General features: G+C 43.5%; 1 protein-coding gene across 7 annotated transcripts in view; it reads right to left on the bottom strand.

Moving 5' to 3' along the window:
* stab2 (stabilin 2) overlaps window positions 1-18788 on the bottom strand; it is an 84603-nt gene that overhangs the window by 8487 nt on the left and 57328 nt on the right. For all 7 annotated transcript variants that reach the window (XM_020044328.2, XM_013131945.3, XM_020044329.1 and 4 more), the window contains 16 exons: window positions 17096-17362; window positions 16864-17010; window positions 16696-16752; window positions 16477-16597; window positions 15776-15925; window positions 14285-14389; window positions 7925-8032; window positions 7361-7554; window positions 5321-5462; window positions 5046-5179; window positions 4530-4695; window positions 4226-4332; window positions 4019-4138; window positions 3753-3902; window positions 3321-3434; window positions 2976-3107 (listed from right to left, as the gene is read on the bottom strand). In XM_020044328.2, the coding sequence (XP_019899887.1) occupies window positions 2976-3107; window positions 3321-3434; window positions 3753-3902; window positions 4019-4138; window positions 4226-4332; window positions 4530-4695; window positions 5046-5179; window positions 5321-5462; window positions 7361-7554; window positions 7925-8032; window positions 14285-14389; window positions 15776-15925; window positions 16477-16597; window positions 16696-16752; window positions 16864-17010; window positions 17096-17362 (2214 nt within the window). The remainder of the gene's footprint in view (window positions 1-2975; window positions 3108-3320; window positions 3435-3752; window positions 3903-4018; window positions 4139-4225; window positions 4333-4529; window positions 4696-5045; window positions 5180-5320; window positions 5463-7360; window positions 7555-7924; window positions 8033-14284; window positions 14390-15775; window positions 15926-16476; window positions 16598-16695; window positions 16753-16863; window positions 17011-17095; window positions 17363-18788) is intronic.

Genomic DNA, 18788 nt, shown 5'->3' with positions numbered 1-18788 from the left:
ACGATTCAGGTTTAACTGGTCGACGGCATTTCTTCCCAGTGACCAAGAGAAAGTTATTGCCCGGCTGCAGGAGCTGTGCCGGGGGCCTAACAAAACTATTGTTTCTTCCTGGTGGCACTGACGCAGTTTTTTCTATTTCTACACTAGCATAATACTTGCCTGACATTTGCGTCAGAAGCCGAGCCTCTAACTCTGCTATCTTTAATAACTGAAGACGATAGTTCTCTTCCGTGTTGTTGCTACAAAAATTACAGTGATAAGGCATTGTAATGATACTTCAGGGGTGAGTAGTTCCGTTAATTATGTCCAAAAAGAGTCCCGGTGTAGTAAAGTTGGGTAAGAGGTCAACAGATAAAAAAATATTGCGTTGGTAAAACTCTTAAAATATAATTTTGACCAATTAGTTAATATAGAGTAAATTCGAAAAAGTTTGGCAGGTAGCCAGGTAGGTAACAGCAGGCAGCGTACAGCACGTCAACAATCCGCAAACTCAAACAATCCCACAATGCAGTTCGTGATGACAGAGACAATTACAGAGGAACAAATCAGATCCGATCAGCCATAACATTATGACCACTGACAGGTGAAGTGAATAACACTGATAATTTCGTTACCGTAGCACCTGTCAGTGGGTGGGATATATTAGGCAGCAAGTGAACATTCGGTCATCAAAGTTGATGTGTTAGAAGCAGGAAAAATGGGCAAGCGTAACGTCTGAGCGACTTTGTCAGGGGGCTCTTCTCCCAGACCTGGATCAGGGCATCAGTGACCATCTGTGGCGCTACTTGGCGGCATCGGATACCTTGATACATATCGTCCCAGAGGTTCTCAGTTGGATTCAAAGCTGGGGAACGTGAGGGCCAGTCAATGGCATCAATGCCTTTTTCATCCAGGAACTGCCGACACACTCTGGCCACATGAGGCCGGGCATTGTCCTGCACCAGAAGGAACCCAGGGCCCACTGCACTAGCGTAAGTTCTAGGAATTTCATCCCGGTACCTAACAACAGCACATGGATGTCTGTGCAACTCCCCAAGGACATGCCTCTCCAGACCATCAATGACCCACCGCCAAATCGTCATGCTGGATGATGTTGCAGGCAGCATAACGTTCACCACGGCGTCTCCAGACTCACGTCTGTCACATGTCCTCTGTGTGAACCTGCTCTCATCTGTGAAGGGAATAGCGCCAATGGCGGACCTGCCAATTCTGGCGATCTCTGGTGAATGCCTATCAAGCTGCATGGTGCTGGGCTGTGAACACAGGTCACCCTGGAGGATGTCTGGCCCTCATGCCACTCTCATTGAGTTTGTTTCTGACAGTTTGGTTGGGAAACAAGCACACCAGTAGCCTGCTGGAGGTTATTATGTGGTTACTTATGAGGAACAGGAGGAGCTCTGGCAGTGCATATAAGGGTCCTGCTTCTGGGTTGATGCTCTTCTATGGCCTGGTCCAGCTCGCCTTGTGTTATAACCTGTCTCCTGTTATCTCCTCCATGCTCTTGAGACTGTACTGGGAGACACAGCATACCTTGCGACGGCATGAATGGATGTGCCATCCTGGAGGAACTGGACTACCTGTGCAACCTAATTGGGCTGCAGGTACCGCCTCATGCTACCAGTAGTGACAAGGACACTAGAAAAATGCAAATCTAGAGAAGAATCAGTCAAGAAGGATAAGTAGAGAGCAATTGTCTGTGGCCACCTCCTGCAAAACCCCTCCCTTAATTGGTCTTGCTGTTGCCTCTCCAGTGCACCTGTTATCACTTTCATTTGCACCAGAACAGGTGATATTGATTCACAATCGCTTATGCTTCCTAACTGGACAGATTGATATCCCTGAAGTTTGACTTGGTGTTATACTGTGATGGGTACGTGTTCCCTTAATTTTTTTGAGCAGTGTATTATCGACTAGCATCCTCCATACCTCTTATTTAACCCATTCATTTGTAGAAATTGGTCAGATGCTTGATTAAACTGTGAGGTACAGAATATTCAGTTCCTTTCTAGACTGTGGAACAACTGCTAATGAACAAGCATTCTTTGAGTTATGTTTTCTCCCTTTTGATGGCTGTGGCTAGGTATTTCTTGAAGCAAAAACTGATATCTTTGGCATAGGCCAGATCTTACAATGCTTAGGTCTTTTATACATACAGTACCAGCTATGCACATCCTGTGTTATCTTCAGGTCTAGGGATCCTAAACAAACCCTCATTGTTTTTTCACTACTTTAATTTATTGTAATGTAATGTTTTATTATTTTTATCCCAGGATAAAGTGTTACTCAAGTTTGCCTGCAATACAGTGGCAGTCCAGCTTATAGCCTTTCGGTTCACAAACAATGATGTAGCAGGCCACCACTGGTTGATACACGCAATGGTTGAACGGGGCAACACAGTTTTTGTTTCAGCAATGTCAAAGGAGAAACATTGGAAATGTCAAATATATTAGCAGCTGATTGTGTTTCACTGTTAATGAAACATTTGACCCTAAATCCAGCCTTTTTTTAGAATTAGAAATTGTAAGCTGTAAGGAAACTGTGACACAAATTGAAATCTGTGTGACACTCGATTATGCTCATTATCAAATCGTTGCCCCTCTGGGTCTACAGTCAAGGTATCCTTTCTAACCTGAGTAACAAATATGGGAGTATAATACTCTACCTTGCGACCTGGTAAATAATGCCTCTCTATGGCAGGTCTAAAATTTGACCTGCCCACCATAGTGAATTTAAATAAAGCATGCCAGTACATATGTACTTTTTTGTCTGGCAACACAAGTACTGTGCTATTTGGCCTCTATGGGCGTGACTGTCTGGATAAGAATTGTTTTCTGGTCTCACTGGTCATACTAAGACTGCATTCACAATTAACCCTTTTTCCTATATAGTGCTCTTGTAAAAAGTAGCCCACTAGGGTACTCATTTTATTCTAAATTCATATATTGGGCAGTACATACACACGCAAAAACACTCACCTTAAAGTAATGGAACTGGAAGGGTTTGGTATTGTGGGTGTAGAAGTGATAGCCAACAAACCCTGCCCCAGCCATCAGAATGATCAGCAGCACGACTCCGATGCCCATTCCTGCCTTGTGACCCGGAGGGAGCTGGTGGACCAATAACAGTCAAGGTCAGAGGTCAGGTATGAATACTCCATTTGCTGGCATTAACAACTGATTTAGGGCCAGTTATTGTAATCTTTGTCCATCTTATTCCTAACCATTGTGAAATACATTAACATGATCATGGACAAGTAGTTTTGCTACATGTCACTAGAGACCCAAGGAGAGAAACTAAAAAGAATGAGTTAATCATCTCACTACTGTCTGAGAGGGTGGGGCTTTAAGTGGACCCTGCAGCACGTGAATGATCCCGTTGGACGCCAGGATATCAGAATCTATGATGAAGCGGTCGTTGATGTAACGAGAGGAACTCTACAGAGCAAAAACAGAAAGGGACAATAATGAGCTTAGACTACAATGTTAGTGTAAATGTCTTTTGTACATAATAAATAAAATATGGCCTTTGGTTCTGGAAACATTCAAACATCTTAGACTGGGAATCAATATGATCACGCTTTATGTGTAATTTAAAGATCATTTCTGTTTTGATATTTAGTCAAATAAAAATTTGACAGAAATCAGATTGGATTACATAGCAGATCCAGGCAATATGCACTTCACATAATTTGAAAAACAATGTAAATGCAAGCAATATGGTGATGTGTTAAGTAACGCTGCTCTATGTCTCACCAGGGACTTGGGGTTGAGGAAGTCAGCGATACCCAGGACAGTGAGGCTTTGGCCCAGCCGGGTGCGGATACGGCTGCCATTTGTCAGATCTTTTAGGGCCAAGGCTCGGCCCACAGCCAAATGGTACTCTATATCCCTGTGTGTCAGTGTCTGGACAAAACACAGGAAGAGGTTGCACGAGTATGGTTATGAATGTGGGATAAAGACTGTTAGTGTGCATGTCAGTATGTGTGTGCACAGGTGCGTGACAGAGAAGGACCTCTGACCTGGTTCTGGTATAGGCCAGTGTTATCTGGAACAAACAAAGTGGACTGGATGGTCAGGTTACTTAGATGGCTAATGTACTGTTTTCCAGACTCAGAGATCTGGGAGTAGTTTAGGATTTGCTGCAACAACAACAAAAATGTTTTGCTCATTAACAAATCACGGTAAACAAAATGGATTGAATGGATTGATAGCGTTTGCATACTCACAGACAGGAAGTTGGAGAAAGTTGGCTTCTCAGTAAGGACCTGAAGGAGAGTTCCAGTGCAGGAGTATCCATCTCCAATGTAACCTGTTTTACACTCACATTTCACCTCTGTGGAGTAGAGATGAACAAGACTCATGAAACACCTTGTAAAACCTCCAAAAACAACACATACTGATTGCAGAATTATTTAAACATACTAAAGATCCAAAACCATGTCAAGCCTGAGGCAGCATCTGTCTTCCACTCTCCCGCCATTTCACCTTTTTCCTCCCTTATCTCTCATTAGTTTTCTTTCCTTCTGTTACCTTTGACCCTATAGCAGAAGGCGTCCCAAGTCTCACTGAGGTTGCTGCGAACACCATAGTCTACGATGCCCACATGACCAAACCCGCACTTGGGGTTGGAGTAGGTGGTGGGGTAAGCCACTCTGGCCTGGTCAAGCCAGCCAGCCGCACACAGGTTGAACCCAGCCTAGAGACAAGGACATCAGAGGGTTTACAACAGTAAGGTGTATCTGTCATCTGGTGTATGTTCATGTGTGTCTCTGTATGTGTGTTCCTTGTACTAGTACTAGTCTTAATGAGGACCCTAAAAAAATAAAATTATGCAAAGTGCAGAGTACAGTACATCTGGCTGATCCTCATTTTGTCAAGAGCCTTAGAACTGGGGTTTGGCTATGCAGGGGAACCTACTGAATAGCTGTTGGGAGAAGATGCTGTCTGTTCCCTTGAGTGACCACTAACACTAACCATTGGGATATTTAGATCTTTCTTGAAATTTACATTTGTTTTGTGTGTGTGTGTGTGTGTGTTTCTACACACCTGCTGTGCATAGGAGAGCTGTGTGTAAGTAGCGATGATTCCATCCTCTCCTGTGCAGGCATCTTGGGCAGATGTGTAGTTAAGTTTATACTGTCCCTTTGTGGATCGGAAGTGGAACACACCAACTGTGCTGTCTGGTGGTAGGGGAGACCAGAATTATACAGTTTAAAAAGCCCAGTATATAGGTCCTAAAAAGCGCAATATGATTTATACATATTGCCATAAACTTTTAAATTATAATCATATAAAATGGTGTGTGCGCGTTTTGGGCATACCCTCATAGTGTAAGTCAGTACATTGGGCATCAGAGTGGCACTGCCCATTCTCCTGGAGACAACGGTTCAGAGGAAGCTCCTTCACCTCACATGTCTTACCGTCTCCTATATAGTTATCCTTGCATGCACACTTCTTCTTACCCTGTAGAATCACATTATACAAAAAACAGCAGAAGCAGATGAAGCAGATCTAAAAGCTCCAAATGTATCAAAATTACAAAAATATCAATACATGTAATTACAGTGGGGCAAAAAAGTATTTAGTCAGCCACCAATTGTGCAAGTTCTTCCACTTAAAAAGATGAGGCCTGTCATTTTCATAATAGGTACACTTCAACTATGAGAGACAAAATGGGAAAAAAATTCCAGAAAATTACATTGTAGGATTTTTAATGAATTATACAAAAAACTGCTTTTTATACAAAAAACTGCTTCTGCTGTTTTTTGTATAAAAAGTACAATAACCTGGTGCACACACTTAAACTAATACTTTGTAGAAGCACCTTTTGATTTTATTTTAGCACTCAGTCCTTTTGGCTAGGATTCTATTAGCATGGCACATCTTGATGTGACAATATTTGCCCACCCTTCTTTGCAAAAGCGCTCCAAATCTGTCAGATTGTGAGGACATCTCCTGTGCACAGCCCTCTTCTGATCACCCCACAGATGTTCAATTGGATTCAGGTCTGGGCTCTGGCTGGGCCATTCCAAAACATTAAACTTCTTCTGGTGAATCCATGCTTTTGTGGATTTGGATGTGTGCTTTGGGTCGTTGTCGTGCTGAATGGTGAACTTCCTCTTCATTTTCAGCTTTCTAACTGACACCTGAAGGTTTTGTTCCAAAATTGCCTGGTATTTGGAACTGTTGATAATCCCTTCCATCCGGACTACGGCCCCGGTTCCAGCTGAAGAAAAACAGCCCCAAAGCATGATGCTTTCACCACCATGCTTCACTGTGGGTATGGTGTTCTTTGGGTGATGTGCAGTGTTGTTTTTGCGCCAAACATACTGTTTGGAATTATGGCCAAAAAGTTCAACCTTGGTTTCATCAGACCATAACACATTTTCCCATGTGCTTTCAGGGGACTTGAAAGTTTTTGCAAACTTCAGCCGGGCTTGGATGTTTTTCTTTGTACGAAAAGGCTTCCGACTTGCCACCCTAGCCCATAGCCCATTCATATGAAGAATACGGGAGATTGTTGTCACATGTAGCACACAGCCAGTACTTGCCAGAAATTCCTGCAGTTCCTTTAATGTTGCTGTAAGCTTCTTGGAAGCTTCCCTGACCAATTTTATTCTCCTCTTTTCATCAATTTTGGAGGGACGTCCAGTTCTTCGTAATGTCTCTGTTGTGCCATATTTTCTCCCCTTGAAGATGACTGTCTTCACTGTGTTCCATGGTATATCTAATGCTTAGGAAATAATTTTGTACCCTTTTCCTGACTGATATCTTTCAACAATGAGATCCCTCTGATGCTTTGGAAGCTCTCTGTGGACCATGGCTTTTGCTCTGAGATGCAACTAAGATGTCAGTAAAAACTAAATGTCAGGAAAATCCTACTAGAACAGCTAAACTTAATTTTTGATTCATCAGAGTCACTTTCAATGATGGCAGGTGGGTAATGACTTCTATTTAACGAGTTTGACTGTGATTGGTTAATTCTGAACACAGCCCTGTTATAAGAGGGTTATTGTAATGTTTTTATTTTTCATTTTCCCCCATCAAAGATTTCAGTTTGTTTTTCAATTGAATTGTTCACATTATAGGTCACATAAAAGTGGAAACATTTCTGACATGATTTATCTTAGTCTAATTATTTTACATCACAAAATCCTGCCATTTTCACAGGGGTGTGTATACTTTATATCCACTGTATAGCAGGGTTGGGGTAAATTCCATTTCCAATCAAAGCAAATACATTTTTGAATGTTCCTAATTTAAAAGCATTGAAGAGATTTGGAGCTGTAATCCTTGAATGAACTGGAATAGAATTAACCCTGCCCTGTAGTGCCCATGGCCACCTCCAGCTGACCCCTTACCGGCCCAGTCATGGTACAGGTGGCATGCTCGTGGCAACCCCCATTGTCGTCAACAGAGCAGGGGTCTATGGGTTGACAGAAAAAGCCATCCCCTGAGTGTCCCTTAGGGCAGGTACAGATCACCTTCACCCCCTTCTGACTGCATGTGGCTCCGTTGACACAGCCACCATTCCAGTACTTACACAGGTTGGCCACTAGAGCGAGATGGAGAAAACAAGTAAAGGAAGAGCTAAGACTGCGAAATTGATAATACAGAAGAGTGGTTCCTAACACCTTATGTAGATCTTGTGTAGATCTAAGAGTGATTGACCGGTTTGGGTAATAAGGTGGATCTTGTAACATATCAGAGGGCCAGGTGGAGCTAATAACAGATTTTATTACACCTCTCAGATTTCTACAAGTGCATAGGGTGTATGGCTTAGGGGTCCATTTGTGATTGGGCAGTACTGATCAACAGTGATACCTCATATCACAGCCACAGTGATATGTTATTAATGTGCATTTGTTGGTTGAAATTATGCGTGTGTTGTAGAATTTCAGTGTGGTGATGACTCAGGTCTGTACCTGTGCAGGTGAGTCCATCTCCCTCGTAATAAGGTTTACACACACAGGTGTTGTTTTCTTTACATACGCCATTTGGAGAGCAGGCTTGGGAGCAGACAGGACCCAGCGCTGAAAGGTGGAAGGCACAGGTCACATTACATATTTAAATAACTGTTAAATACAAGAAACCAGGCAAGACTTGTTCAGCCGGCACGCAATTAAAGGCATTGATCGTTGTTGCCCTCCCAAGATACGAAGGTGGATCGCCCACCTGAAAGGCTGTGTCTTTAACCACTCCGCCACCAAGCTATACAGCTGCCCAGTGTCGGTATGATATGGATCCAAATTGAGCTCAAATGTATTGACTGTAAGAAAAGAAAACTTAACTTAAATATTTCATAGTATCAAAAGCGTAAATTAAATCGTATGATTTTTTAAAATTAAAAAGTAGTGAAAGTGTAAAGCCCGCCTCCACGCCAATAGTGTCTCAAAAATTGGTTTTGAAAAAACATGACTCGAACAAAGGTGTGAAGAAATTGTAATCATAAGAAGAAGTGAACGTCAAAAAAACGTGCTTGAACAAAGACATTTTAAGATCGGACGCAAAAATCCATTTAACATTTGAATAATTTTTTTTTATATAATTGAATTTAGTTTTTTCATACTATGAAATATTTCAGTGACGTTTTCATTTCTTATGGTCAATACATTTGAGCTCAATTTGGCTCCATACAGGATATTATGCTAGCAGTGCTAACTCAAATTGTATTTTTCAAAATAAAGGCCATCATTGAAATATATAAGGTAATACAGTTAACATAGTCAGACTAAGAGCGGTTCAAAAACCCTTCACAAACCCTTTAATGGTGAAAAACATTTTGAGGACCGTGACGTCGCCCAGTATGGCGCAGCCGGGGCCCCACCCTGGAGCCAGGCCCGGGGTTGGGGCTCGTATGTAAGCGCCTGGGGACCAGGCCTTTCCCCACGGGGTCCGGCCGGGCTCAGCCCGAAGGAGCAACGTGGGGCCGCCTTCCCGTGGGCTAACCACCTGCAGGAGGGACCATAAGGGGTCAGTGCGTAGAGGATCGGGCGGCAGTCGAAGGCGGGGGCCTCGACAACCCGATCCCTGGACACAGAAACTAGTTCTAGGGACGTGGAACGTCACCTCGCTGGCGGGGAAGGAGCCGGAGATTGTGCGTGAGTTTGAGAGGTTCCGACTAGAGATAGTCGGGATCACCTCTACGCACGGCGTGGGCTCTGGAACCACACTCCTTGAGAGAGGATGGACTCTTCACCACTCTGGAGTTGCCCATGGTGAGAGGCGGCGGGCTAGCCCCCAAGCTCTGCCGCCATGTGTTGGAGTTTACCCCGGTGAATGAGAGGGTCGTTTCCCTGCGCCTACGGGTCGGGGATAGGTTTCTCACTGTTGTTTGTGCCTACGGGCCGAATGGCAGTGCAGAGTACCCAACCTTCTTGGAGTCTCTGGGAGGGGTGCTGGAAAGTGCTCTGACTGGGGACTCCATTGTTCTACTGGGGGACTTCAACGCCCACGTGGGCAACGACAGTGACACCTGGAGGGCTGTGATTGGGAGGAACGGCCCCCCTGATCTGAACCTGAGCTGTGGCCGTAAGGTCTCCGGTGCCTGTCGAGGCGGCATTCCCCGAACCCGGTGGTGGACACCGGAAGTAAGGGATGCCGTCAAGCTGAAGAAGTAGTCCTCTCAGGCCTGGTTGGCTTGTGGTACTCCTGAGGCAGCTGACGGGTACCTGCAGGCCAAACGGACTGCAGCCCGGGTGGTTGTGGAGGCAAAAACTTGGGCCTGGGAGGAGTTGGAGAAGGACTATCGGCTGGCCTCGAAGAGATTCTGGCAAACCGTCTGGCGCCTCAGGAGAGGGAAACAGTGCCCTACCAACGCTGTTTACAGTAGAGGTGGGCAGCTGTTGACCTCAACTGGGGATGTCGTCAGGCGGTGGAAGGAGTACTTCAAGGATCTCCTCAATCCCGCCGTCACGTCTTCCATTGAGGAAGCAGAGGCTGGGGGCTCAGAGGTGGACTCGTCCATCACCCGAGCTGAAGTCACTGAGGTAGTCAAGAAACTCCTCGGTGGCAAGGCACCGGGGGTGGATGAGATCCGCCCTGAGTACCTCAAGTCTCTGGATGTTGTGGGGCTGTCTAGGTTGACACGCCTCTGCAGCATTGCGTGGCGTTCGGGGACAGTGCCTCTGGGATGGCAGACTGGGGTGGTGGTCCCTCTTTTTAAGAATGGGGACCGGAGGGTGTGTTCCAACTACAGGGGGATCACACTTCTCAGCCTCCCCGGGAAAGTCTATGCCAGGGTACTGGAGAGGAGAATACGGCCGATAGTAGAACCTCGGATTCAGGAGGAACAGTGGTTTTCATCCGGGCCGTGGAACACTGGACCAGCTCGATACCCTCTACAGGGTGCTGGAGGGTTCATGGGAATTTGCCCAACCAATCCACATGTGTTTTGTGGATTTGGAGAAGGCATTCGACTGTGTCCCTCGCGGCATCCTATGGAGGGTGCTTTGGCAGTATGGGGTCCTGGGTCCTTTGCTAAGGGCTGTCAGGTCCCTGTTCGCATTTCCAGCAGTAAGTCAGACTTGTTCCCAGTGCATGTTGGACTCCGGCAGGGCTGCCCTTTGTCGCTGGTTCTGTTCGTAATTTTTATGGACAGAATTTCTAGGCACAGCCAGGGGCCGTAGGGTGTGTGGCCACTTCAAACCAGGAACTTCAGCATGCACTGGGACGGTTTGCAGCAGAGTGTGAAGCGGTTGGGATGAAAATCAGTACCTCCAAATCCGAGGCCATGGTCCTCAGTCGGAAAAGGGTGGCTTGCCCACTTCAGGTTGGTGGAGAGTGCTTGCCTCAAGTGGAGGAGTTTAAGTATCTAGGGGTCTTGTTCACGAGTGAGGGAAGGAACGGGAGATTGACAGACGGATCGGTGCAGCTTCTGCAGTAATGCGGTCGATGTATCAGTCTGTCGTGGTGAAGAAAGAGCTGACCCGCAAGGCGAAGCTCTCGATTTACCGGTCAATCTACATCCCTACTCTCACCTATGGTCATGAGCTTTGGGTCATGACCGAAAGGACAAGATCCCGGATACAGGCGGCCGAAATTAGCTTTCTCCACAGGGTGGCTGGGCGATCCCTTAGAGATAGGGGGAGGAGCTCAGAGTAGAGCCGCTGCTCCTCCACATCGAGAGGGGTCAGCTGAGGTGGCTTGGGCATCTGTTCCGGATGTAAGTTGGACTCGTTCCAGGTGGGGGTTGGCCTCCGCCAGGGCTGCGCTTTGTCACCAATCCTGTTTGTAACTTTTATGGACAGGATATCGAGGCGTAGTCGGGGTGGGGTTGCAGTTCGGTGGGCTGGGGATCTCATCGCTGCTTTTTGCGGATGATGTGGTCCTGATGGCATCAACGGTCTGCGACCTTCAGCACTCACTGGACCGGTTCGCAGCCGAGTGTGAAGCGGTTGGGATGAGGATTAGCACCTCTAAATCTGAGGCCATGGTTCTCCTCCGGGTAAGGAATGAGGTGTTACCCCAAGTTAAGGAGTTCAAGTATCTCGGGGTCATGGAGCAGGAGAATGGCCGGAGAATCGGAGCAGCGGGGGCAGTATTGCATTTGCTTTACCGCACCGTTGCGACGAAAAGAGAGATGAGCCAGAAGGCCAAGCTCTCGATATACCGGTCAATTTCCCTTCCTACCCTCACCTATGGTCATAAAGGCTGGGTCATGACCGAAAGAACAAGATCGCGAGTACAAGCGGCTGAAATGGGTTTTCTCAGAAGGGTGGCTTGCTTCTCCCTTAGGGACAGGGTGAGAAGCTCAGCCATCCGTGAGGAACTCGGAGTAGAGCCGCTGCTCCTTTGCATCGAAAGGAGCCAGTTGAGGTGGTTCGGGCATCTGGTAAGGATGCCCCCAGGACGTCTCCCTAGGGAGGTGTTCCAGGCACATCCAGCTGGGAGGAGACCTTTGGGTAGGCCCAGGACTAGGTGGAGAGATTATATTTCGACACTGGCCTGGGAACGCCTCAGGATTCCCCGTCAGAGCTGGCAAATGTGGCTCGGGAAAGGGACGTTTGGGGTCCCCTGCTGGAGCTGCTGCCCCCGCGACCCGATACCGGATAAGCGGATGAAGATGAGATGAAATAACACTAATGAAGCCTCGAATGGCCATCACTAGGTGACAATAACTATCGTCAAGTGAAAAGACAAGAGAATCATGGAATCCACAAGAAATAGTCTCAATACTGTATAACTGTAAACAGTTTTAGTTGAGGCTTACTATAACATAGCTACTGAATGTTGTACCTAGCAAAGTTTTTGTCTATTCTGACCCAAAAAGCATGCCCGAATGCGTACTTCGAAAATCCTTACTGGACTTGAACTCAGGTCTCCCACTTTAGTGGCACTGTCTTTAACCACTATACCAAGGTACTACTCTTTTTACTAATCGCTAGACACCATTCAGCATTATGTTAAACTGATTAACATTTCTTATTAAGTTAATTCCACCACATTATGTTCCACCACCGACCAACCAACCAACGGACCGACTTTGTTAAATAGCGTAGTGGTTAGAGTAGCGGACCTGCAAGCTATAGCTTCTGCGATCGAATCTCCTTACAGTCAAAACAAAGTATGCATTTAGATCTATTCCGGATTGACAAAAACTTTGTTGGCTATAACATTCAGTATCAACATTATAGTGAGCCTAAAATAAAGCACTTTACGGTTATGCAGTATTGTGACTATTTCTTGGGGATTTTCGAAGTAGGCATCCATGCATGCTTTTTGGGTCCAGATATACTTAGCTGGCTACATACAACATTGAGTAGCTATGCCTAAACTAAAACTGTTTACGGTTATATTGCGATGCTTTCTGGTGGGTACGCATCTGTGAATGCATTTGGGGGTAATAATATAGGCTTTATCAAAACCATTTGGGCAGTAAAAGATTTGGGGTTTACCTGATTCTCTCGTCTTTTCACTTGACGAGAAAGTCAGTTATCGTCACCTATAGTTATTGTATCAATGTCATGCACGAATGAAAGAAAAACAAATGTTTTTGTGCCATGAAATGAAATAGCTTTGGCAGGAAAAAGTTCTTCTTCATTCTCGCTATCAATTGCTCAATTCTTATGACTATTCCTAGGAAGTTAGTAGATACTTGTAAGCCTATTACTGGCTAAAAGCTGTTAAAACGGCCAGCGGCAAAAGCCACAGTTCATAGACGCCATTTGTGGTGGAGGTAAACTTAAACAGTTAAACACAATGCTGAATGGTCTCTAGCGACTAGTAAAACATGTGGTGCCTTGGCATAGTGGTTAAAGACATTGCTGCTCATGTGGGAGCCCTGAGTTTGAATCCAGTAAGGACGGTGATAAACTATTTTAATTACGGGCCGCAATAAAACTGTTTATGGTTATAGTGAAACTATTTCTTGTGGATTTTCAAAGGATACATCCGGGCATGCCTTTTGGGTCAGGATAGACAAACACTTTGCTGACTACACAATTCTCTCATATTTTCACTTGACGATCCATTAAAAGGTCCATTATCGTCACCTATATTGATGCAGTAGTTATGGTATCAATGTCATTCACGAATGGCTAATAAGCTGTTAAAACGGCTAGTGGCAAAAGCCACACAGTTCATGGATGCCATTTGTGGTGGAGGAAAACCTAATAAGAAATGTTACTCAGTTTAATACAATGGTTAATGGTAAGTATTCAAACTTGACGATGTTAATGCGTGACAGAATTATATTACGTCAATAGGCCTTTATGACATTCAGCAGATATGTAGCTATGTAGTGGTAAGAGACACAGCCTTTCATGTGGGTAATCCAGCTTTGAATCTCATGAGGGCATGCTTTTTATTGTGGGCCGGCTGAACTAGGCTTGCCTGGTTTCTTGTTGTCTATCCTGACCCAAAAAGCATGCATGGATGCCTACCTCGAAAATCCCTAAGAAATAGTCGCAATACTGTATAACCATAAACACTTTTGTTTAGGCTTACTGTAAAGTAGTTACTGAATGTAGTAGCCAGCAAAATTTTTGTCTATTCTGACCCAAAAAGCATGCACGGATGCGTACTTCGAAAATCTACCAGAAACAGTTGCAATATAACCGTAAACAGTTTTATTATTTTATTCTAGGCTTACTATAATGTAGATACTGAAGGTTATAGCAAGCAAAGTTTGTGTCTATCCAGAACAAATCTAAATGCATTCTTTGTTTTGACTGTGACAAAATTGACACATTTTGATTTAGTGGTTGTAGAAACTGCAATTAAACAAATTATGGTGGTTTGCCTTCTTTTAGGAGGTGGATATTTTTTTATTTGGTGTTCTTTACCTAGTTGTGTTTCACAGTGCTGTCCGGTCCAGCCCTGATCACAGAAACAGGAGCCTGAACCTTTAATTCCATCTTCACATGACCCATGCTCTGTGCAGTTACACACTGAAGAGAAAATTACATTAATTATTAATTACATTAATAACAAGTCCATTCAAAGACTTACAGTGGGTATAGAAAAGAATCCCCCCCCCCTTTAAAATAATCTAATTTTGTTGCTTTGCACCCTGAAATTATGACAGTTTTTGTTTCATTCAGATGTATTTACTCAGTGCAACTTATAACATCCAAGTGAAAGATATAACACCAAAATATCAGAAAAAAATAAAACTATTAAAAAACAATTACTGAGTTGGAAAAAGGATCACCCCATTGTGTAAGTATTTTGTTGAACCACCTTTTGCTTTAATTACAGCCTTTAGTCTGTTGGCATATGTCTTTACTAACTTTTCACATCTAGACGTTGCAATATTTGACCATTCTTCTTTGCAGAACTGCTCAAGTTCAGTTCAAATTTGATGGTGACCGTTTGTGGACTGCTGTCTTCAAGTCATTCCACAGATTTTCAATGGGGTTTAAGTCCGGGCTCTGCTAGGCCATGCAAGGACATTCACCTTTTTCTCCTTCAAACACTGTGTGGTCAGTTTTGCTGTGCGCTTTGGGTCATGGTCATGTTGGAAGGTAAATCTTCTTCCCATTGACAACTTTCTGGCAGAGAACAGCAGATTTTCCTCAGGAATTTGACAGTATTTTGCCCCATTCATTTTTCCTTCTATCCTGACAAGCACTCCAGTCTCTGCTGCAGAGAAACAACCTCGTAACATGATATTACCACCTCCATGCTTTACTGTAGGAATGGTGTTATTTGGATGGTGAGCTGTATTGGATTTTCGTCAGACATTGTTTGGCGTTGAGGCCAAATAGTTCAATTTTAGTCTCATCTGACCATAACACCTCTTTCCACATGGTGACGTCCTGACCCAGGGAGGGTCTGTGTTTTACCAAATACCTTCCACTTCTTAATAATAGACTTCACTGTGCTTCTAGGCACTGATAAAGCCTTTGAAATTTTTTTTTTATCCATCTCCTGACTATCCCGGAGATCTTTTGACAATGCATTGCCACCTATAGCTGATCACAGTTGAAAGTCAATTGGCTTTGTATGCTATTGAGAAGGTGATTAACTACACCTGGTTGGGTTTACAAGTAATTTTTAGGAGGGGGGTGATTCTTTTTCCAACTCAATGATTCAGTTTTTTAATTTGTAAAATTGTTTTTCTGACAAGTTGGCATTATATCTTTCACTTGGATGTTATAAGTTGTAAATACAGCTGAATAACATTTCAGGCTGCAAAGCAACAAAATTTGATAATTTTAAAGGGGGGTGATTATTTTCTATACCCACTGTAAAATCATTAAAATGCTATAACATGAATCCACCCAACTACATTAAATTATTGTCTTGCTATGAGTGTCCACACTGTTACACACCTTTGCAGTCTGGTCCATAGTGGCCATCTGTACACAACTCGCAGGCATCACCCTGAAAACCAGCATCACATGTGCAGTTGCCGTTGCCTAGGTGACCATCGTCACATTTTCCACGGTTAAAACAGGGAGATGAATTTCCGCCAGGACAAACTTAAAAGCAACAAAAACAGGAAATATTGATTGGAAACAAGTCTGTTATCTATTTCTCTTTAAACCTTGTTATAAAAATCGCTAATGTCGTTGTTACATTCAAGCCATTATTATGTTCTATCCTCCGTTGATGTTGTGAGTATAACATTTGTAGGCTACTTTTTTACAAAGAGCACTATAAAGGAAACATTTATACCATTATGAATACAGTCTTTATAGTGATGGCCATACGAGGCTTCATTACCATTCTTCTAGCAGTACTAACTCTAGCAAATAATCAAAATAAAAGCCATCATTGAACTATATAAGGCAATATAGTTAACAATCTGGTCTGTACATTTTATTTTGAATGTCTGTTCCAATATTGTTCTCGCCTGTTCTTTTTTACAGACTAGATTAACTATATTGCCTTACACATTTTTATGATGGATTTTATTGTGATAAAGAAAATATGCAGCATAATGTCCTGCTGCTAAAATAACGCTAAAGATGGCTCATTTGGCCATCACTAAGTCTTTGTACAACCAACGAGACCTGAAAACAGTTCTTACCCAGACAGTCGCGCCCATAGAAGCCATCACAGCACTTGGGTTGCCAGAGAACAAAAGTACAAATGGATTGGCATCCTTTATTTAAACTCACTATGGTGGGCAGATCACATTTTTTCAACTCCTGCAGAATGCACATAAAGGGCAGTATTTATTAAGTCTTAGATAGTATTATATTATGGTATTATATTCATATAATGGTTACTCAGGGAAGAAAGATACCTTGACTATGGACCCAGAAGGGCAACGATTTGATGATGAGCAAAATCCACATTGTAACTATTACACAAGACAAACAGTGTGACATCATTACAATACAAAAATAATTATAAATCATCTTGTTCAAGGTTAGCAATTGAAAGACAAGGACTGGTATGTTGTCACACTCACTGGGATATCCACAGTTCCCTTTTTGTCACAGCGTCCCCCTAAACTTGGTGGATCTAGTAAACAGTCGATACCATAGGCTATTCCTCCGATGAATGGGAGATGCCTTTGGATAATGCGACAGTTCCCATTGTTGAAAAAGATTTCACCCTGTGTTGTTGGAAAATATTATAATTCTGCATGTTAGTGTGGTTTCATCAAACAGTAATTCTCATGTCACATTTGTTTATCTTACTATTTTGTCCATCCCTCCACAGCTGGCTTTGAGTTCTGATCCCTGGAGTGTACGTATTGGGTCCATGTGGACCAGCTCTGCTGCATACACCTTGGTGTCTCTGATGATATGGTACGTCAGGTATTCCAGCAGGTGTCCTTGGTTCTGTGGGTCGTACAGGAAGTCTTTCTGCTTCTGAGGTAGGGCAGCCATGGCTTGGTCTGAGGGCAGGAATATTGTAATGGGCTGGTGGAATGGGTCATTCACCATGTCCATCACCTCTGTGGCCTGAGTGAAAAAGTAAACATTTATTTAAACAATCCAGAGGTGGACTTGCTATTCCCAACAAATGTCCACACATAAAACCCAGTTTTCAAAAAGTTGGGATGCTGCACAAAATACAAATAAAAACAGAATGCAATGATGCGCAAATAATTCATCCCTATATGTAATTGAAAATAGTACAAAAGATAACATATACAATGTTGAAACTGAGAAATGTTAGAGTTTTTGGAAAAATACATGACTTTTGAATTTGATGACACATTTAAAAAAAGTTGGGACAGGGGTGCCACTCTGTAGCATCAGCACTTCTTTTAACAATACTCTGTATGCGTTTTGGAACTGAAGAGACCAATTGCTGTAGTTTTGAAAGTGAAATGTTTCCCTATTCATGCTTGATATAGGATTTCATTTGCTCAACAGTTCAGGGTCTCCTTTGTCGTATTTTTTATTTAATAATGTACCAAATGTTTTCAATGGGTGACAGGTCTGGACTGTAGGCAGGCCAGTTTGGCACCCAGACTCATATACTATGGAGCCATGCTGTTGTAATACATGCAGAATGTGGTTTGGTATTGTCTTGCTGAAATAAGCCTTCCCTGAGAAATAAGTTCTGTATGGCAGCATATGTTGCTCCAAAACCTGTATATATTGTTCAAAATGAATGGTGCCTTCATATATGTGCAAGTCACCCATGCCATATGCACTAATGCACCCACATACCATCACGGATTCTGGCTTTTGAGAAGTCAGAAGATCCCTCTCCTGTTTAGTCCAGGATACACAGCATCCATGATTCCCCCAAAAAATGTCAAGGGGGCAGTGTTTCTGGATCTTGTTTATATATGTTTTTTTCTTTGCCTGGTAGAGTTGTAACTTGCATTTGTACAGTGGGGAGAACAAGTATTTGATACACTGCCGATTTTGCAAGTTTTCCTACTTACAAAGCATGTAGAGGTCTGTAATTTTTATCATAGGTACACTTCAACTCTGAGAGACGGAATCAAATCCAGAAAATAACATTGTATGATTTTTAAATAATTAATTTGCATTTTATTGCATGACATAAGTATTTGATCACCTACCAATCAGTAAGAATTCCGGCTTTCACAGAGCTGTGTAAGGACATCAGGGATAAAACTGTAGACCTGCACAAGGCTGGGATGGGCTACAGGACAATAGGCATGCAGCTTGTTGAGAAGGCAACAACTGTTGGTGCAATTATAAGAAAATGGAAGAAGTTCAAGATGACGGTCAATCTCCCTCGGTCAGGGGCTCTATGCAAGATCTCACCTCGTGGGGCATCGATGATCATGAGGAAGGTGAGGGATCAGCCCAGAACTACACGGCAGGACCTGGTCAATTACCTGAAGAGAGCTGGGACCACAGTCTCAAAGAAAACCATTAGTAACACACTACGCCGTCATGGATT

The sequence above is a fragment of the Esox lucius genome, chromosome 23 (assembly GCF_011004845.1).
Source record: "Esox lucius isolate fEsoLuc1 chromosome 23, fEsoLuc1.pri, whole genome shotgun sequence".
In the NCBI taxonomy this organism is placed as follows: domain Eukaryota; kingdom Metazoa; phylum Chordata; class Actinopteri; order Esociformes; family Esocidae; genus Esox; species Esox lucius.
Note: the sequence above shows the minus strand (reverse complement) of the source record. Positions and strands in the feature narration are given on the sequence as shown.